The 22,648-nt window shown below is 43.2% G+C and overlaps 1 protein-coding gene across 2 annotated transcripts in view; it reads left to right on the forward strand.

Moving 5' to 3' along the window:
* Positions 1 to 22,648, forward strand: part of map3k5 (mitogen-activated protein kinase kinase kinase 5) — a 189,076-nt gene that overhangs the window by 11,594 nt on the left and 154,834 nt on the right. For both annotated transcript variants that reach the window (XM_078542337.1, XM_078542338.1), the window contains one exon: positions 18,477 to 18,616. In XM_078542337.1, the coding sequence (XP_078398463.1) occupies positions 18,477 to 18,616 (140 nt within the window). The remainder of the gene's footprint in view (positions 1 to 18,476; positions 18,617 to 22,648) is intronic.

A 22,648-nucleotide genomic window follows, 5' to 3' on the forward strand; every position in this document is an offset into this window, starting at 1 on the left:
CATATGTTCATATGCAGGGACCTGTTCCTTGCAAGCAAAAGAAATATGTTCAAGCCTTGCACCTTTTTTGAATTACCAAGGAGCTTGGGGACCCTATAGTTCCCCAATGCTTTCTCAGCACCTAAGTCAATCAGAGTCGACTTGCTAGTCAATCAGCACCCTTTTCTCCTGTTGTGTAAATTGTTGTGATCGTTTGTTTGAAATTTGGCATTCTTGTGTTTGTCCCGATGAGAGTAACACGAAAAGCTTCGGCAACATGTCTCCTTTCCAATATTCAAGAAATAAGTTATTTTCATTATTTCTTGTCAAGTTATATATGTTGTTAAGGAAAAACAATTGTTTTGACATGTAAACTATTCTGGCAATATTGGTCATATGTTTTGGTTGTGGTCATAGTAACACCAAACTTGCAACCTAACCTGTTAAATTTCAGGTATTGTTGATATTGGTTTAGTCATATTGTATTGGGGGAAATACATTGCAGTGTATAAGTTTTTTTTTCATATAAGTGCACGATCTGAGCATTTTGTTATATTGCCCTCTTTGCTGGGGTGGTGTAAATAAATTTGTTGAATAATAGCTGCTGAAGTTGAGCATGTTTTAGTCTTATTCAGTGCCATACACAAGATAAAAATAGATAAAAATATAACCAACAGTAAGTAGCTACTGTGGTTCCTAATTTATAAATTGCATTTTCCTAGTTTTTAAGTTGCACAAAGCAGTTGCTAAAAATGATATTGACTGTATTCAATTCATTCAAATAGTGATTCCAAATATGCTAAAACAACTAAATCTTGATTCCTATGCATCTTTTTTCCAATTGTGTTAACTATGTATCAACAACCCATCTCCTGGCATCCTTCTGTCTCGGGAGATTATGGATTGTGCTTGGTGTGTATGTCACTCCGGGATTCAACAGCCCTTAACTTATTAACAGGATTGCAATATTGGAAGCGAGACCTTATATTCTTCCCCATGGTTCAAACGTGGATTAGGTTCTGGCAACCCTGCTGGTTTACAGCGGATGTGATGTACTCTGGGAATATTCCATTGAATTAAGTGAAGGTTTGATTTCAATATGGCAGACTATGCAATTTTCCAGTACTTCCCTTGAAATATCTTAATTTATCGAGTGTTTGTCTCTTCAGCTAATAATGCTTGGATATGGTGTCTGTCACCAAGATATTTTGGTAACACAATTTTTCAAAGGTCATTGTGTGTGGAAGGAAACTACGTAATGCCTTAATTTAGCAACCCTAAGCCACTACTGCTCTCACTCAAATTAGTTTTGCCCAAAAGGATTAATACAAAACAATCATAATATTCTACCTAATATCCTAAAGTTAATGTTAAAAAGTTTGTACGAGCATTTTCTAAATCTGCAGAATGCCTGGTGTGGCTGCTAAGTTTTTTAGTATTCAATCACCAGAATTTCTATAATGATTAGATGTCGACAGGGCCCTCAACTGTGTCCGGCCCATCTCCCGCGCATCCACCCTCACACCTTCCTCTCCCTCCCAGAACCATGATAGGCTCCCCCTTGTCCTCACTTATCACCTCACCAGCCTCCGCATTCAAAGGATCATCCTCCGCCATTTCCGCCAACTCCAGCATGATGCCACCACCAAACACATCTTCCCTTCACACACACCCCCCCCCCCCCCCGCAGCATTCTGCAGGGATCGTTCCCTCTGGGACACCCTGGTCCACTCCTCCATCACCCCCTACACCTCAACCCCCTCCCACGGCACCTTCCCATGCAACCGCAGAAGGTGCAACACCTGCCTCTTTACTTCCCCTCTCCTCACCGTCCAAGGGCCCAAACACTGCTTTCAAGTGAAGCAGCATTTCACTTGCACTTCCCTCAATTTAGTCTATTGCATTCGTCGCTCCCAATGTGGTTTCCTCTAGAGAGATGAAACGCAGACTGGGTGACCGCTTTGCAGAACACCTTCGGTCTGTCTGCAAGCATGATCCAGACTTCCCTGTCGCTTGCCATTTCAACACTCCACCCTGCTCTCATGCCCACATGTCCATCCTTGGCCTGCTGCATTGTTCCAGTGAAGCTCAACACAAACTGGAGGAACAGCACCTCATCTTCCGACTAGGCACTTTACAGCTTTCCGGACTTAACATTGAGTTCAACAATTTTAGATCATGAACTCTCTCCTCCATCCCCACCCCGTTTCCAATCCCCCTTTTTTCCAATAATTTATATAGATTTTTCTTTTCCCATCTATTTCCATTATTTTTAAATGTATTTCCATCCATTGTTTTATCTCTGCCTTTTAGCCTGTTTCGATCCCTTCCCCCCACCCCACCCCAACTAGGGCTCTCTGTACCTTTTATTATCACATTCCTTAGATAATATCATCAGCTTCAACACCTCTTTGTACTTTTGTCTATGGCATCTTTTGGTTATCTCTACCTATCACTGGCTCTCTATCCAGCTCTACCTGTCCCACCCCCCCTTAAACCAGCTTATATTTCACCTCTTTTCTATTTTTCCTTAGTTCTGTTGAAGAGTCATATGGACTCGAAACGTTAACTGTGCTCCTATCCGCAGATGCTGTCTGACCTGCTGAGTCTTTCCAGGTATTTTTGTTTTTGGATTTCCAGCATACGCAGTTTTTTGCTTTTTACTTTTATGATTCAATGAGAGTTCCACAAGTGTAAATGAGATCAACGCTTGCTGGTTGTCGTCTTTCTGAACAAAGACAATTAACTGATAAGGATCTCAATGAAAAGCTAAAGAAGAACCTCAGGAGGGAGAAAGGCTGTCTGACTAGGCAATAGCTAATATGGAAGCATGATTCGTCGGTTCGGGAGCAGCCGTCTTTGGGTTTCATAATATAAGAAAAGGCTGGCAGCTGCCTAAAGAGAGAACCACTTTGAACATCATGAAAGAGACACTTTGAAACAGAAACTTCTTCTCAATAGAGAGATGCCAAGGAAGGTTTCCAGATACAGTTAACAGACTGCTGTACTAAGGCTATTGAGGGCCACCATCTGCAATACCGTACAAGTGACAACAGGAGTCCTCACTCTTTTCCAGGATCTGTTCTGCTTGTTGAGTCGACCCGCAAAGGCGAACTCCAACTTTTTGACTGCAGAAACCATCACAGCTGCTGATCAGAGCCTCAAGTTTGATTTCCTTCACTTTGGAAAAGAGGAATTCAAGCAATGGGCCCGCAACAAATATCTGAGACTGAATTGGAATCTCATCTTTAAGTTTTTTCGTTCTTTATCTGTTTTTCATCTTTGTACCTGTATTATGGTTAATAACTTCATTACTTTTACCTAAATGACTTTCAGCCGTAGTTTTATAGTAAACTAATCTTTATCTGTTCAAGACTAAAACTTGTCTGTTGGGTTATTTTTAAATTGAACCACTCATAATTTAAAAAGGGGGCTTCAAACATAACACAAAGTGGTCTGTGAGCTAAGAATTTAAGGAAACGCCTTTTATGTGGTTGTGACAATCCTTCAACATGCTTTGGCTGCACAGTTCAGTATTTACGTTGCTACATGCTTCTGTACAATGGTTGAATAATGTTAAGCAGTAAATCTTTCAATAGCTCTAGACTTCACCCATTTCATTGGTAGCTATGCCACTGTTTCCATGTTGCCTTGTATATTTTACTTAACTGATCCTGCTATCTGCCTTCTTGATCACTTGCCACCCCCTTAGCAGTTTTGTATCATCTGCAAATTTGCATTGTGCTTCTGAATCATTTCACTCCGCTATCCCCCCATCATGACATTACTCACCCAACAAGTATCATCTATCTCTAGTTCTGAAGCCAATTTTTAAATGATTATCTATGCTGCTCAATGTAAATCAGCGAAATTAAAAATATTTCTAATTGTGTGTTCCTATGCACTAGTGAACATGGGTTTCAAATAAATTGTTATTTGAATAGCATATTCTGTTATTCTTGCCCGTAACATGAGAAGATTCTGTAAGCAAAGAAGAGCAACCAGTTTCGCATTCGGGTCAAATATGGAATTCTGCTATTGACCTAATTCACGAATGTCAATTCATGGGGTCAGTGACACTGCTTTTCAGTGGGTTTTTACTTTATTCTTTCATGGGATGTGGGCGTTGTTAGCAAGGCCAGCATTGGTTGCCTGTCCCTAATTGCCCTTGAGAATGTATTGGTGAGCCACCTTCTTGAACTCCAGAAGTCCTTCTGGTGTAGGTAAACCCACAGTGCTGTTAGGAAGGAAGTTCCCAGATTTTGACCCAGCAACATTGAAGGAACAGTGATATATTTCCAAGTCAGGATAGTGTGTAGCATAGATAGTAACTTGCAGGTGGTGGTGTTCCCATGCATCTGCTGCCCTTGTCCTTCTCGGTGGTAGAGGTTGTGTGTTTGAAAGGTGTGCCGAAGGAGCCTTTGAGTTGCCAACTTGCAGATGGTGCCCACTGCTGCCATTGTGTGACAGTAGTGGAGGGAGTGGATGTTTAGGTTGATGGATGGGGTGCCGATTAAGCGGGTTGCTTTGCCCTGGATGGGGTCAAGTTTCTTGAGTGTTGTTGGAACTGCACTCATCCAAGCAAGTGGAGATTATCCCATCACACTCCTGACCTTGTGCCTTGCTGATGGTGAACAGGCTTTGAGGAGTGGGGAGGTGCGTTACTCTCCTCATACTTCCCAGCCACTGACCTGCCCTTGGAGCCACAGTATTTTTATGGCCGGTCCAGTTCAGCTTCTGGTCAATGGTAACCCCCAGCATGTTGATTGTGGGGGGATTCAGTGATGGTAATGCCATTAAATGTTGAGGGGAGATAGTTAGATTCACTCTTGTTGGAGATGGTTATTGGCTGGCACTTGTGTGGTGCAAACGTCACTTGCCATTTATCAGCCCAAGCCTGAGCATTGCCCAGGTCTTTGCTGCATATGGGCATGGGTTGCATTTGCATTAGTTGTGAATGATACTGAACATTGTGCAATCATCAGTAAACATCCCCACTTCTGACCTTTTGATGGAGGGAAGGTCATTGAAGCAGCTGAAGATGATTGGGCCTAGGACACTACCTTGAACGACACTACGCTGGGGAGGGTTTATACTAGACTGGCAGGGGTGGTGGGAATCCGAGTGGGGAGACACAAGAAAGGGAAACAAAGATGGGAATAAAAGACAGAAAAGTAGAAAGAAAAAGTGGAAGGAAGAGGAAGCAAGGGCTAGCAGTAAATAGAGCCATAGTACAAAACAAGATGTGTAAAAATGTTAAAAAGACAAGTCTAAAGGCACTGTATCTGAATCCACACAGCATTTGCAATGAGGCGGACGAATTAACAGCACAAATAGATGTAAACAGGGTATGGTATGATTGCGATTACAAAGACATGACAGCAGGGTGACAAAGGCTGGGAACTGAATATCCAAGGGTATTCTATATTTAGGAAGGACAGGCAAAAAGGAAAAAGAGGTGGCGTGGCCTTGTTAGTTAAGGATGAAATCAGTGCAATAGTGAGAGAGGATATTGGCTCAGAAAATTTAGGTGTAGAATCAGTCTGGGTGGAACTAATGAACAACAGGGGGTGGAAAACATTGGTGGGAGCTATCTATAGGCCTCCAAACAGTATTGATAAAGCAGGGAACAGCATTAAACAGGAAATTATCGATGCATGTAACAAGGGTGCTACAGTAATCATGAGTGACTCTAATCTACATATGGACTGGGCAAACAAATTACCAATAATACTGTAGCAGATGAATTCCTGGAGTGTGTATGAGATTTTTTTTTTAGACCAGTATGTTGAAGAACCAACAAGGGAACAGGCTATCCTAGATTTAGCATTGTGCAATGAGAAGGGGTTAGTTAATTAATCTTGTTATGCAGGTTCCTTTATGGAACACTAACCATAACATGATAAAATTCTTCATCAGGATGGAAAGTGAAGTAGTCCGATCTGAATCTAGGGTCCTAAATGTTAACAAAGAAAACTACTAAGGTATGAGGCATGAGTTGGCTAACATAGATTGGGGAACTTCATGAAAAGGCATTACGGTAGATAGGCATTGGCTAATATTTAAGGAACGGATGTATGCATTGCAACATTCGTTTCTGACGTAAAAACACAACAGGAAAAGCAGATCCAAAGAGGAGTCATATAAAGTAGCAAGCCTGAGGATTGAGAGCAGTTTAGAATTCAGCAAAGGAGAACCAAGAGATTGATTAAGAAGGGAAAAATAGAGCATGAGAGTAAACTTGCAAGGAACATAAAAGCGGACTGTAAAACCTTCTATAAGTATGAAAACAGAAAAAGATTAGATAGACAAATTTAGGTCCCTGATGGTCTGAAATGTGGGAATTTCTAATAGAGAACAAGGAAATGGCAGAGCAATTAAACAACTACTTTAGCTCTGTCTTCACAGAGGAAGACACAACTAACTTCCCAGAAATACTAGGGAACCAAGGGTCTAGTGAGAAGGAGGAATTGAAGGAAATTAGTATTACTAAAACAATAGTGCTGGAGAAATTAATGGGACTGAAAGCCGATAAATCCCCAGGGTATTAATGAAGGTGGCCATAGAAATAATGGATGCGTTGGTTGTCATCTTCCAAAATTCTGTAGATTCTGGAACCGTCCCGGCAGATTGGAGGGTGGCAAATGGAACCCCATTATTTACAATAGGAGGGAGAGAGAAAACAGGGAATTACAGACTGGTTAGCCTAACATCAGTAGTAGGGAATGTGCTAGAGTCTATTATAAAGGATGTGATAGCAGGACACTTAGAAAATATCAACGGGATTAGACAAAGTCAACATGGATTTATGAAAGGGAAGTCATGTTTGACAAGCCTACCAGAGGTTTTTGAGGACATAACTAGTAAAATAGTTAAGGGAGAACCAGTGGACGTGGTGTATTTGTATTTTCAGAAAGACTTTTGATAAAGTCCCACGTAAGTGATTAGTGTGTAAAATTAAAGCACATGGGATTGGGGGTAATATATTGCCATGGATTGAGAATTGGTTAGCAGTCAGGAAATAGAGTGTAGGAATAAATGGGCCTTTTCAGAGTGGCAGGCGGTGACTAGTGGGGATACTGCAGGGCCCCGGCTATTCACAATATATATCAATGATTTGGATGAGGGAACCAAATGTAATATTTCCAAGTTTGCTGATGACATGAAGCTTGGTGGGAATGTGAGCGTGAGGATGGTGTTAAGAGGCTTCATGATGATTTAGACATGTTGAGCCAGTGGGAAAATACACGGCAGAGGCAGTATCACGTGGATAAGTGTGAAGTTATCCACTTTGGTAGGAAAAACAGAATGGAAGAGTATTATTTAAATGGTGATAGATTGGGAAATGTTGATGTACAAAGGGACCTGGGTGTCCTTGGACACCAGTCACTGAAAGCAAGCATGCAGGTGCAGCAAGCGGTTAAGAAGGCAAATGGTATGTTGGCTTTCATTGCGAGAGGACTTGAGTACAGGAGCAAGGATGTCTTACTGCAATTGTACAGGGCCTTGGTGAGACCACACGTGGAGTTTTGTGATCAGTTTTGGTCTCCTTACCTAAAGAAAGGATATACTTGCCATAGAGGGAATGCAGCGAAGGTTCACCAGACTGATTCCTGGGATGGCAGGATTGTCGTATGAGGAGAGATTGAGCCAACTAGGCCTGTATTCACTGGAGTTTAGTAGAATGAGAGGAGACCTCGTTGAAACATATGAAATTCTGACAGGGATGGACAGATTGGATGCAGGGAGCTAGAGAGAGTCTAGAACAAGTGGCCACAATCTCAGGATACAGGGTAGGCCATTTAGGACTGAGATGAGGAGAAATGTCTTCCCTCAGAGGGTGGTCACCCTGTGAAATTCTCTACCACAGAAGGCTGTGAGGCCAAGTCACTGAATAAATGTAAGAAGGAAATAGATTTCTGAAATCTAAAGGCATCAAGGTGTATGGGGAGAGAGTGGGAGCATGGTGTTGAGATAGAGGATCAGCCATGATCATATTGAATGGCAGAGCAGGCTCGAAGGGCCGAATGACCTCGTGCTCCTATTTTTTATGTTTTTATGTTTATATTCTGGGGTTGAGATTAGCTTCTAAAAGCTGCAACCATCTCCTTTTTTGCTAGGCAAGACTCCAACCAGTGGAGAGCTTTCCCCCTGATTTCCATTGACTTCAATTTTGTTAGGGCTCCTTGACACCACACCCGGTCAAGTGCTGCCTTTTGTCACTCTTGCCTCACCTCTTAGAGTTCAGCTTTTGTCGATGTGTGGAAGAAGGCTGTAGTGAGGTCAGGAGCTGAGTGGCCCTAACATTAGCATCAGTGAGCAGATTATTGGTGTGTAAGTGCTGCTTCATAGCACTGTCGAAGACAGCTTCGAACAATTTGCTGATGATCGGGAGGAGGCCGAGGGGGCCGCTATTGGCCAGTTTGGATTCGCACTGCTCTTTGTGAACAGGACATACCTGGGCAATTTTCCCCATTGTCGGTTAGATGCAAGTGTTGTAGCTGTACTGGAAAAACTTGACTAGGTGTGTGGGTAGTTCTGGAGCACAGGCCTTCAGTACTATTGCCGTAATGTTGTCAGGGTCCCATAACCTTTGCAGTATCCAGCGCCTTCAGCCGTTTCTTGTTATCATGTGGAGTGAATCGAATTAGCTGAAGATTGGCATCCGTGATGCTGCGGACTTCAGGAGAAGGCCAAGACGAATCATCCACTCACCACATCCGGCTGAAAATGGTTGCAAGTGCTTCATCCTTGTCTTTTGTACTGATGTGTTGGGCTCCCTCATCATTGAGGATGGGAATATTTGTGGAGCTGCGTCCTCTTCCTCTTCCTCCTCCTCCTCCTCCTGCTGTTAATTGTTTAATAGTCCACCACCATTCAGGACTAGATGTGGAAGGACTGCAGAACTTTGATCTGATCCATTGGTTGTGGGATTACTTAGGGCTACTGCATGCAATAGACAGAGCTATGTTGTAACTTCACCAGGTTGACACCTCCACTTTTAGTTATGCTTGGTGCTGCACCTGGCATGCCCTGCTGCGCTCTTCATTGAACCAGAGCTGCTTCCTTGGTTTGATGGTAATGGTAGTGTGGGCCAGCCTTCATGAATCTCCCAGGTTTACTTTTCATTTTCTGTTATTGGTTGCTGCTGAAGCAAACATCAGGGGTTGTTGGCATAAGCACCTTGCCATATGGTAATCCAACATGATATTTGCATTGCACAGATACAGAATGTGTAATTCTACTGCAGTCTTGTGGCAAGTCTTGACACATATTGGTCCCTGTAGGTTTCAGACACAGCAAGTGTTTAAAACCTCCTTCTTTCTTAGGCTATCTTCTGAAATGGCATCACAGCTTCAATGTTGGTAAAGGGCTAACAGTATGCTTTCATTCTTTGATAACTTTTAAGATTGCACTGGTCTTGGGATGCCTTTGAGCTCTATGGATGCATTCAGGTCAACCTTGTCTGTGTGAAGAGCAGTTCAAGTGAACAGTATGACTCAATGCAGGCCTCTTGCATCCTTTTTTTGTGGAGGAAGCTAGTGTTACACCTGTACCTGTAGTTTAACTCCTACATAAATCAAGTTAAACAACACTTCATTAAAGTGTACCTGATAGATTAAAGAAGTTGTCTGTTCCACTACTGCAAATTCAGCTGGCCTTGGGCCTTCCAGCATCATGCCTGGCCCTGCCTGGGGAGCGGCATCCACTGTTGTCCTACAACGCATCCATTTCATGCATGTCATTCATGTACTAAATGGTAATGTTGGAGTGCAATACTTTCTGAAATCTCTGAAAAACAGCTTGCGGTTAGTTTATTGTGGAGAGTTCAGAGAATAAATGCATCTGACGCAAATTAGATCATTATAATTTCCTGGACTTTAGCTTTGGAATAAAATTGAGAATATATTAAATTGCTAAGACTTCAGTCAGAACTTTAGTGGCTATTTAATTACACACTGTTGTTTGAACCTTAATGATATTTGAGTATGTTTATCAAGAGTTGGTGAGGTCAGGTATGGCTTCTATAATACAGCCAATAAGGAGATTCGTTTGATTGCCCCAGTGCCATTGACCAAAATTCAAATAAATATGCCTACTTTTTTTTAAAAAAAGGCACAACTATTAACAGAATTTAAATAAATAGAAACTCATCAAATGTTATTCTAGACATTCACAAAATGCTGCAGTCCCTGCGGTGTCCATCAGCCATGGAAGGCATCAAGTGTACCCAGTTGACACCCTTTGCTCCCTAACCAGGGCTACCCTGGAGCAGAGAAGGTAGCAGAGGAGAGGCAGCCAGCCAGAGTCAACTCTCACCCCATGAGTCATGTCCAACCTGGATCTCTGTGACCACAGTTGGCAGATGTATTGATCCCTATGTGTTTCAGACAAAGCAAGCTTTTAGAACTTGTTTTCTTAGGCTGTCTTCCGAAATGGCAACACACCTTCAATGTTGGTAAAAGACTAACAGTATGCTTTCATTCTTTGGTAACTTTTAAGATTGCACTGGTCTTTTGATGCCTTTGAGCACTATGGATACATTCAGATCAAGCTTTGTGGAGAGCAGTTCAAATGAATAGTATGACTCGATGCAGACCTCTTGCACCACTCTCTTGTGGAGGAAGCTAGCATTACACCTGTACCTGTAGCTTAACTCCTACATGCATCAAGTTAAACTCCTACATAAATCAAATTAAGCAACACTTATAAAAGTGTACCTGATCGGTGATAGAAGTTGCCTGTTCCTCTGCTACAACGTCATGTCTGGCCCTGTCTGGGGAGTGGCATTCACTGTTGTCTTACAACACATCCATTTCAAGCATATCCTTTGTGTAATAAATGGTAATGTTGGAGTGCAATACTTTCTGAAATCTTCGACAAAATCCATGCGAAGGTCCACTGACAATCCTGCCCACCTCTGCACTAGCTGGTCAAGATCAGGAAAGTGGGACTGAAATGGAGCCAGAAACCCTTTCAAATAGTGATGTGGTTGTAAATAGACTCTGCCTTTCTGCAGTTCCAGGCAAGGAAATCATTTGCCCTTCTTCCAGGTGAGTCTCATTTGTGGCAATTTCCACATATATCCTTATAATCAGGAACAAAGTATGGAAGGAGGAAGGTAAGCTGATTGAGGCATGCTGGATAAGGTGATAGCTTTCCATTAGAGTCTACAGATCACTCTCCTTCCCTGAATATGACTCACAGGCGGTTTGCTTAAGGAAGAAATAATTTGGAAAGAAGGTATAGAAGGACCTCCATTTCCCACTAACAAATGAGCTACAAACACTTAAACTCAAACAAACATCAGAGAAACTTCAGAATCTAGGGGTTAGGTGGAAGATGAGAACAAAAGGAACACTATCATGACTTTAGGCGTGAGGGGTGAGAGCAGAAATGCACAAAGCAGAACAAACACAGTCAAGGGCCTTGTCAACCACAGTAGGGGAGGGGGGGTTGGCAAATGTCCTTAGTTGTGGGAAAAGGAAGCTATATCCGGAGCATTGGTGTGGAAGGTTATAGAATCAGAACAGATACAACAGAGATGGAAAAACTGGGAGAATGGAATGGAACCCTTTCAGGAAGTGGGCATGTGAGAAAGTGTAGTCAGGGTCGCTGTGAGAGCCAGTGGGCTTATAGTGAATATGTGTTGATAGCCGATGCCCAGAAATTGAGACAAGACGAGTTGGAGATGGATCATATGAAGGTGAAGTAAGGGTGGAAATTGGAAGTGAAGTTGATGAAATGTCCCAATTCAGGGCAAGAGCAGGAAATGACACCAATACAGTCATCGGTGTACCAGAAAAAGAGGTGAGGGGGAGGGGACCTAGTTCGCCTGGAGCAAAGAATGTTCTACATATTCCACGGAAGGCATGCATAACCAGGACTCATACTTGTTCCCATAGCAACATCTTTTATTTGAAATGAGTGGAGTTAAAGGAGAATTTCAGTATAAGAGCACATTCAACCAGGTAAAAGAGGGTGGTAAGGACTGGTTGGGCCTTCATTCGAGGGAGGTGCTGAAACCTTCTGACCGCCTGACTTTCTAATTCTCCACCTTGTTGTCCTGCTGACCCCTCTGTCCTCAACCTCCTGCAATGTTCCAGTGAAGCTCAAAGTCGGCTTTAGGAAGAGTACCTCATCTTTTAATTAGGCACTCTACAGCCTTCTGAACTCAACATTTCTTCCCCTTCACTTCCTTCTGAACCCACCCCTTCATCCAATCTTGACCCTTGCTGTGTATTCATGATAACCTCTGACCTTCCCCCTCTGGCCCTGAACAACCTGTCCTTAGCAAAGGCTTCAGTTTCATGCCCTTACCCCTCTCCCCAACCCCACCTCGATGAATTTCGTGTTTTGTGTGATGCTGAGCTGTTTTTCCGTTGTGTCGACCTCTATGCTAAATTCTTCGGCAAATCGTCCTCCCCACACAGCAGATCATTTCATCAGTCTCCAGTATTCTCCCTCCAACTGGACCTCTTACCTTCTCTTAATCTTTTCATTGAGAATTGCCAGCTTGACCGACTGTCTGTCTAAATTTGTCTGCTCCCCTCACACTCTAACCTGCCTAGCTCTGAACTTAGAGCACTCTGTTCCCTCAGGCCCAACTCTAACATAGTAATCAAACCTGCTGACAAGGGTGGCACTGTTATTGCTTGGGGTGCTGACCTCTACCTAGCAGAAGCTGAATACCAACTCTGATATTTCCTCCTACCTCCCCTGGACCATGACCTCACCATCGAACATAAGCCACTGTCTGCAGGACTTTTGCTGACCTCATCTTCTCTTGTGATTTTCCTTCCCACACCTCCAAAGTCATTGTCCTTCAACCCTGAAATGCTTCTATCTCCTTCCCAAGATTCTCAAACAGGTAAGTACTGGTAGGTCCATAATTTCAGCCTGTTTCTTCCCCACTGAACTGATTTATTCTATCTCAATTCTATTTTTTCTCCCTTGGTCTATTTTCTTCCCACCTACATTCAAGACTCTTCCAATGTCCTCTGTCACTTAACAGCTTCCAAACTCCATCTCTCTTTCTCTTCACCATGGACATCCAATCTCTCTACATCTCTATGCCCCACCAGGACGGTCTTGGGGTTCTCTGCTTCTTTGAATGGAAAATCAGTTTCCGTCCACCTCCACCTGGCTAACCCGTGTTCTTCAAAGGAGGGCATTAGTAGAATGTTGAACGAATATTTCACATCCGCCCTCACCCAAGAGGATGAGGATGAAGGTATCGAACTCGGGGAGAGAGACTGTGAGGTTCTTCAGCAAAATGATATAGGGAGTGGCAAGGTATTGGAGGTGTTGGCAGGCTTAAAAGTGATCAAATCTTCAGGTCTGGAGGATTTGTGTCCCAGACTGCTAAGGGAGGAGATCGCAGGGGCTCTGACCCAAATTTTTAATTCCTCTCTGGCCACGGGGGAGGTGCCAGAGAACTGGAGAACAGCTAATGTGGTTCTGCTATTTAAGAAGGGTTGTAGAGATAAGCCAGGGAACTACAGGCCAGTGAGTCTCACGTCAGTGGTAGAGAAACTATTGGATAAAATTCTGAAGGAGAGAATCTATCTCCACTTGGAGAGGCAAGGTTTGATCAGGGATAGTCAGCATGGCTTTATCAGAGGGAGGTCATGCCTAACAAACTTGATTGAATTTTTTTTGAGGAGGTGACCAGGTGTGTAGATGAGGGTAGTGCAGTTGATGTAGTTTATATGGATTTCAGCAAAGCCTTTGACAAGGTCCCACATGGGAGACTTATAAAGAAGGCAAATACAGGGAAATACAGGGTAATTTGATAAGGTGAATTCAAAATTGGCTTAGTTGTAAGAGACAGAGGGTGATGACAGAAGACTGCTTTAGTGACTTGAAGCCAGTGTCCAGTGGCGTACCACAGGGATCTGTGCTGGGTCCCCTATTATTTATCATTTATATAAACGGCATGGATGACTATGTGGGGGCTACGATTAGTAAGTTTGAGGAACACACAAAGATTGGCCGGGTAGTTAACAGTGAGGTTGAGTGTCTTGGGCTACAGGAAGATATAGATGGGATGGTCAAATGGGCAGATAAGTGGCAGATGGAATTTAACCCTGAAAATTGTGAGGTGATACACTTTGGAAGGAGTAATTTGACAAGGAAGTATTCAATGAATGGCATGACACTAGGAAGTTCTGAGGAACAAAGGGACCTTGGCGTGTGTGTCCATAGATCTCTGAAGGCGGTGGGGCATGTTAGTGGGGTGGCGAAAAAGACATATGGGACACTTGCCTTTATCAATCGAGGCATAGATTACAAAAGTAGGGAGGTCACGTTGGAGTTGTATAGATTCTTGGTGAGGCCACAACTGGAGTAGTGTGTGCAGTTCTGGTCGCCATATTATAGGAAGGATGTGATTGTACTGGAGGGGGTGCAGAGGAGATTCACCAGGATGTTGCCTGGGATGAAACATTTAAGTTATGAAGAGAGATTAGATAGACTTGCCTTTTACTCGCATCCAATATTCTCCCTCCACCTGGACCCCTCCCTCTGAATTCGTACCTTCTCTTGATCTTTTCATTGAGAACTGTTGGTGTGACATCAGTCGTCTCAATTTCTCTGCTCCTCTCACCCACTCTCACCTGTCTCTCTCTGAACTTGCTGCACTCCGTTCTCTCAGGTCCAACCCTGACATTGTCATCAAACCCGCTGACAAGGGTGGTGCTGTTGTTGTCTGGTGCACTGCCCTCTACCTCACAGAGGCTGAGCGTCAACTCGCAGACACTTCCTCCTACCTCCCCCTGGATCATGACCCCACCACTGAACATCAAGCCATTGTTTCCAGGACTATTACTGACCTCATCTCCTCTGGAGATCTGCCTTCCACAGCTTCCAACCTCATGGTCTCCCAACCTCGGACGGCCCGCTTCTACCTCCTACCCAAAATCCACAAACAGGACTGTCCTGGCAGACCAATCGTGTCAGCCTGTTCCTGCCCCACGGAACTCATTTCTTGCTATCTTGACTCCATTCTCTCTCCCCTTGTCCAGTCCCTTCCCACCTACATCCGCGATTCCTCTGACACCCTGCATCATATCAACAACTTCCAGTTCCCTGGCCCCAATTGCCTCCTCTTCATCATGGACGTCGAATCCCTCTACACCTCCATCCCCCACCGGGATGGTCTGAGCGCTCTCCGCTTCTTCCTCGAACAGAGGCCCGAACAATCCCCCTCCACCACTACTCTCCTCCGTCTGGCTGAACTTGTTCTCTCACTGAACAATTTCTCTTTAAACTCCTCTCACTTCCTCCAAATAAAAGGTGTGGCTATGGGTACCCGCATGGGCCCCAGTTATGCTTGACTCATTATGGGGTATGTGGAACATTCCTTGTTCCAGTCCTACTCCAGCCCCCTCCCACAACTCTTTCTCCGGTACATCGATGACTGCTTCAGTGCTGCTTCATGCTCTCGTCTGGACCTGGAAAAATTTATTAATTTTGATTCCAATTTGGACCCCTCCATCATTTTCACATGGTCCATCTCTGACACTTCCCTTCCCTTCCTTGACCTCTCTGTCTCAATTTCTGGTGATAGACTATCCACCAATATTCATTACAAGCCCACCGACTCCCACAGCTACCTTGACTACAGCTCCTCACACCCTGCTTCCTGTAAGGACTCCATCCCATTCTCTCAGTTCCTTCGCCTCCGTCGCAACTGTTCTGATGATGCCACTTTCCAAAACAGTTCCTCTGACATGTCTTCCTTCTTCCTTAACCGAGGTTTTCCACCCACGGTGGTTGACAGGGCCCTCAACCGTTTCCGGCCCATCTCCCACGCATCCGCCCTCACACCTTCCTCTCCCTCCCAGAACCATGATAGGGTCCCCCTTGTCCTCACTTATCACCCCATCAGCCTCCGCATTCAAAGGATCATCCTGCGCCATTTCCGCCAACTCCAGCATGATGCCACCACCAAACACATCTTCCCTTCACCTCCCCGGCAGCATTCCGCAGGGATCATTCCCTCCGGGACACCCTGGTCCACTCCTCCATCACCCCCTTACGCCTCAACCCCCTTCCACGGCGCCTTCCCATGCAACCACAGAAGGTGCAACACCTGCCCCTTTACTTCCCCTCTCCTCACCGTCCAAGGGCCCAAATACTCCTTTCAAGTGAAGCAGCGTTTCACTAGCATTTCCCTCAATTTAGTCTGCTGCATTCGCTGCTCCCAATGCGGCTTCCTCTACATTGGAGAGACCAAATGCGGACTGGGTGACCGCTTTGCGGAACACCTTCGGTCTGTCTGCAAGCATTACCCAGACCTCCCTGTCGCTTGCCATTTCAACACTCCACCGTGCTCTCATGCCCACATGTCCGTCCTTGGCCTGCTGCATTGTTCCAGTGAAGCTCAATGCAAACTGGAGGAACAGCACCTCATCTTCCAACTAGGCACTTTACAGCCTTCCGGACTGAATATTGAGTTCAACAACTTTAGATCATGAACTCTCTCCTCCATCTCCACCCCCTTTCCGATCCCCCTTTTTTCCAATAATTTATATAGATTTTTCTTTTCCCATCTATTTCCATTATTTTTAAATGTATTTCCATCCATTGTTTTATCTCTACCTTTCAGCCTATTTCAATCCCTTTCCCCCCCACCCCTCCCCCACTAGGGCTATCTGTACCTTGCTCGTCCTGTTTTCTACCCTTAATGTCACCTATTAGCACATTTCTTAGCTAATATCACAACCGTCAACACCTCTTTGACCTTTTGTCTATGACATCTTTTGGCAATCTCTACCTATCACTGGCCCTCTATCCAGCTCTACTTGTCCCACCCCCCCTTAAACCAGCTTATATTTCGCGTCTCTTCTATTTTTCCTTAGTTCTGTTGAAGAATCATATGGGCTCGAAACGTTAACTGTGTTCCTCCATGCAGATGCTGTCAGACCTGCTGAGTTTTTTCCAGGTATTTTTATTTTTGTTTTTGTTTTGGATAGACTTGGGTTGTTTTCGTTGGAGCAGAGAAGACTGAGGGGCGACCTGATCGAGGTGTACAAGAATATAAGGTCATGGACAGGGTGGATAGGGAGCAGCTGTTCCCCTTAGTTGAAGGGTCAGTCACAAGGGGGCATAAGTTCAAGGTGAGGGGCAGGAGGATTAGGGGGGATGTGAGGAAAAACTTTTTTACCCAGAGGGTGATGACGGTCTGGAATCCGCAGCGTGGGAGGGTGGTGGACACGGGTTGTCTCACATCCTTTAAAAAGTACCTGGATGAGCACTTGGCATGTCATAACATTTAAGGCTATGGGCCAAGCGCTGGTAAATGGGATTAGGGGTAGGTCAGGTGTTTCTCACGTGTCGGTGCAGACTCGATGGGCCGAAGGGCCTCTTCTGCACTGTGAGATTCTGTGAAAAACTTATCAAGTGACGATAGGGTTGTTCGCAGATGCCCTGTTTGTCTGGAAAAAATCTCTCAATAAAGCAGGCTTGCCCTACCTTGGATATTCTGAGGCAATGTACATGTGCAAGGCACTGGATTGATGAGGTAAGCACACTTTGAACAGCCATAGTAAAGATCACTGCTGATGGTATTCACCACTTAGATCTCCTGAAATGGCCATTATATGGGGCAGTAATCTTTATGCAGCGTTCTTTTGTGAAATAAGTTGGATAAGAAGCAACTTTAAAGGTGACAGAGATTGCTTTTATTTATGTGCAAGCCAGTTTGTTGTTGTTGATGCATGGTCTTGGAAAGAAAACGTGAATATTTTTCCTGGATTTCTGCCCTTTTGTTAATGTTTGACACTTGTTCAGTTATTTCCTGTGCTAATTGACCTTAGCGTGCACCAAAAATGCCGTGCAGCCTTTTTGACTGTTGGCTCTGGTTGCCCAGCATGGCCAAATATTTTGCTTCACTTTCAACATATCTTGGAATATTTGCATTTGGCTGACATTAAGCAAAAGTCAGGTATTGTTAAGTTTACATCTGGAATTGTTGACAATTTATGGAATACTGGAAAAAAAGTTTCCATAGCATTGAACCAAAATAATCGGGCCATTAGCATCTGAAGCCCAAAATCTGCTCTCTCTGCTATGTGAGTATTTTCTTTTTGCTTTTCTGTTTGTACTACTTGTTTTGCTCTATATAATGTGATAAGATCTGGTGTTTGGCAGTGCTTTGACAACTCGGCACAGCTGCATGTAACAATGTATACAAAAAAAGGCGAAGGCAGTGTGTGATGTTTTCCTTCACCATAATTTAAAATACATTTTCTGACAAACTGATGAAACAAATAAAGTATACCAAGATTAATTTTTTATTGCCAGTGACATTGAGAGTTTACATTGTATTCGAAGTACTGCAATGGCGCAGACTAATTGCCCCATGGGTTCGGAATGGATGTCACACGTTGAAGAATTGGGTTTCAGCCAAGTTTCCTCCTCTTTCTTGTTTAAATTAATTCTTTAACCATATTTAACTAGAATTTAGTTACTTTGCCATTTGTTGTTTGCAGATATCGCTGTGGTGGAGATGAGTGATGCTTTCCGTCAACCTTCCTTGTTCTACCATCTTGGAGTGCGGGAGAGCTTCAGCATGGCAAATAATATTATTTTATACTGTGATACAAATTCGGACACGCTTCAGTCACTGCAGGTAAAGTTAGGTGGCACTGACTTGTATTTCCCGGTGCTCCATGGATAATAAATTGAACATTACAGTGGTATAAAAAGGGTGCATCTCCCATCACAGAAATAAACTTGTACTCAACTTAAAACTCCAATAATTGTGTTTTTTTTTGAGAGCTAATTTCCACTAAAATGTGAGTAAAACTACCAATAGTACAATTGTTCAGAAAGAAACTAGAAACCTATCCACCATTTTCAAGTCACCGGTACTTATCCTAGCCACCAATTCAACTACCTATTTAATATATCGTTTGAAATTTTATTCTGGCTTTCATTTCAACTGTCTGTCAGAATGCCTTACAAATGCGAATCTTCAATGGAGAGTTTGAGACTGGGGTGTGCTGCCATGTTGATCATAGGAAGCACTACAAGGACACTCTGAAGGCTTCACTTAGGGGTTTAGATGGCGATTTTGAATCCTGGGGGCAACTTGCCCTGATCGCTTCACCTCCTTCGAAAGCAAGCGCACATCAGAAGCAGAGAGAAAATGCAAGCAGAGGAAATCCAGAGCCAGTAACTCATCCAAAACTCAATTGTCTGCGGTATCCTGTCCTATTTGCAGCAGAACCTTCTGGGTGCAGATCAGCCTTCCCAGTCACCGACATACTACTGGAATCCTGCCAAACACTGCAGATGATGGACATGGGCATCTTCGCCTCAAAGGACAAACAAGATTTCAACTGCCTATTTTCATTTAGCTCTTTTTCTCAAAAAACTTTTTTTTTTCCCAACTTATTTTTCCATGTAGAGTTATTACCCATGCTATGTGTTTTTCTCTTCCACCATTTGCTTCTCTCTTGTTCTTTTCAAACATTCCATACTTGTCACAAGAACAATCTCCCAACACGCTGCTACCTGTTGCCGATGAGAATTTTCTCCTCTCTGCCCTCAATCTGCTATGAATTTTTCTGCATCCGTGTTGCTCAGTTTTGTAGGGTGTGAACATGGGGTGGAACGATCAGGCCTCGGGTGGTTTCTCCACACCAGACTTCGTGGCACATTTAAAAAGTACAGGATTAGTGCATTCCTAATGTAGAGGCCTATTTGACCTAGCTGCAGGCATTAAGCATGTTGTGTGCAGACAAAGCTGACGCACACTGCCCCACACTGACTGTCGCTCAGGTAAAATGGGACTATATGTGAGAACTTAACTTTTTGTGTTGGTGCCTGAAAAGTGGTCCAACTTCTAATGTTATGAAAGAGCTGAATTTTTTTTTTAAATTAACACTAGAATGTTTAAAGGTCATGAATTGGATTGCTTCAGATCTTCTTTTAAAATCCTATTAAAAGTTGAAAGGGATATTTTACACTGTTTGCCATTGTGTGGTGTTTTTCTGCTTCCTGCTAAGTTCACTAGCAAAGAGCAGAATTCACCCAGTTGTGTAATTTTGGTGGATTCCATGGGATCTAGAATACCAGGACATTATAGAATAGTTTGTATGAAGTAATGCAGAATTGGGAAACAAACATTTTACACTTCAGTTGTTGGATTTATCTGAGAACTATCTAAGTGTGGGAGGAACATGGCAGCACATCTTTTGATAATGCACACATTTCTAACTTTCCCTAGTTCTGATGAAAAGTAATTGACTGAATCATTAACTTAGTCTTTCTTTCCACAGATGCTGCCTGGCCTGCTGAGTTTTTACAGCATTTTGTGTTTTTACATACTTTCCTGGCCAGAGAATATTATCCAAAGCAAATAAAAAAATGCAACCGTTTGAAATACACATTAGGTCAGTTGACATTTGTAAAGGGAAAGGAATAGCATTTTGTGTGCACAGCATTCATCAGAACTGAATTATAAATGCTAAGCAGGGCATTTAGTTACTTTGCTGATTCCCTTCTGTGTACTTCCAGAATTTTCTCATTTCATTAAACAGAATCAGATCGCTAAGACTGTCGTCCTGCTTACCTGCCATAACTTTGTCAGAAGAGCTGCAAAAACCATGGAAAAATGGAGTAAAGGAAATTTTAGTGGACAAGTGGAAGAACCCCTGTTGAAATTCACTCCAAATGTGACCTACCTTAACAGACAGCATGAATGTGGCTTTGTGCAACAACCTAGCAGTGTTCTGTTCCGTAGCCACTGACTCCATCCCTCTCCCTAGCTGCTGTCTGAGGCTAACCAGATGATTCACAAACTTGGCACCATTTTTGGACCTGAGCAGAGTTTCTGACTCCTTGTTCTCTCCATAATGAAGACCATCTACTTTCACCTTCATAAAATTGCATGGCTCTGCTCCTGCCTCAGCTCATCTGCTGTTGAAGCCCCCATCGTGCCTTTGTCACCTTTAGACTTGAGACATTTCAATGCTCTTCAGGTCTTGCACCCTTTTTAAACTTCAGCACATCTAAAACTCTGCTACCTTTATCCAAACTTGCACCAAGACCTGCTCATCCAGCATCTTGTGCTTGTTGACTTGCGTTTGCTCACGGTTTGGCCACGCTTTGATTTTTAAAATTTGAATTTTTGTTTTCAGATCTCTCCATAGCCTCACATCTTTATGTCTCTGTAATTTCCTCCAGCCTTACACCCCATCGAGGTTCCTGGCCTCCTGCGCAGCCTGAATTTTTATCACTCCGTCATTGATAACCTGCCTTATTTGCCCATAATCTAAGCTATGGGATACCCTGCCTGAATTTCTCTCCCTCTCTAACTCTCCTCCTTTAAGACATAGCTTAAGACCTACCATTTTTGGCCACCTGCCCTAACATCTCATGTAATTCAGTCTCGAGTTTTGTTTGATAGTGCTCCTGTGAAATGCCTTTGATGTTTTACCATGTTAGAGTTGCTACATAAATGCAAATTGTTGTGTTGAGTCAAACTTGGTCCTAACTCAAGAACTAATATTGTCGCATTTTTGTCTCAGCGATGTGGAAACCGGTTAGAGAAATGCAAGAATAGCTCAGTTGTACTATCACAGGTACAGGCCAGTTTATTTTGGCCAGTTATCATTGTCTTGATCAGCAGATCAGTTTATGGATCATGATTCTTGCACTTCAGTGGCATGAAAACATTAACGTAAAAAAGGAAAGATAATAACAATTGAAACAGTAGCAGTTTTTTATATACCTTTGATTATTGTTAACATTTGTTTCTAAATCAATATAAAAGATACTTTTTTCCACTTTCAAACATCAATCTGCAAAAATAACAACTGTAAGAGTAAACTTGGTAATCAGTGTAGGACAAATCATTTTCCAGCACTGAGCAGCAGAGAGGAGAAAACAGCAAAGTATTACCATTTTCCAGATAACACCAGTGAGTTTCTATATCCATCTCCAGTTCATTTCCTTGTTCTTGGCTTTTGTCCGTTTTCTTTTTGTGAATAAAATATCCTCTGTGGTTCCAACAAAGTACTTCAGTCCAAACCTCAGAAGATGACCCCCTGCTGCATCAGTGTGACATTGTTTGATTTCCCACACTAGCTGTTCTCTGAACATTTTTGTGCTGAGATCACATACCCACCAGAAATCAGACTGGGATTGCACATTAGGATTCTTAATGCTATCCTATGAGTCTAGATGGAGTTTGAATCCAAGCCCTAGGCTGGAAGCCCAGTGTTTATACCACTTTTGTAAACCTTGTTGCTGTGTACTTCTTCCCTACCATAATGATGAGCTATATAATTATGGCAGAGCAATCATTTTTTTAGAACAATACCTACACCAACTTGCATTTTATGAATCACCTTCAGCATAATAAATTCTCCCAAAGTACTTCCAAGGAACATTACAAAGCAAAACAAGACACTGAGCCACAAATGGCAACTGTATAGCTGAATACCAAAAGCTTGGTCAAAGAAGTAGGTTTTAAGGAGCGCCTTCAAGGGAGAAAGAGCTAGAGAAGCGAAAAGATTTAGGGAGGGAATTCCAGAGCTTGGAGCCTAGGAAACCGCAGGCATGACCACCAATAATTAAGATCGGGGTTGGTCATGAAACCAGATTCAGAGGAGTTCAGCTACCTTGGAGGGTTGAAGGAGATTACAGAAATGGG

Source organism: Cetorhinus maximus, chromosome 5, assembly GCF_964194155.1.
Source record: "Cetorhinus maximus chromosome 5, sCetMax3.hap1.1, whole genome shotgun sequence".
In the NCBI taxonomy this organism is placed as follows: domain Eukaryota; kingdom Metazoa; phylum Chordata; class Chondrichthyes; order Lamniformes; family Cetorhinidae; genus Cetorhinus; species Cetorhinus maximus.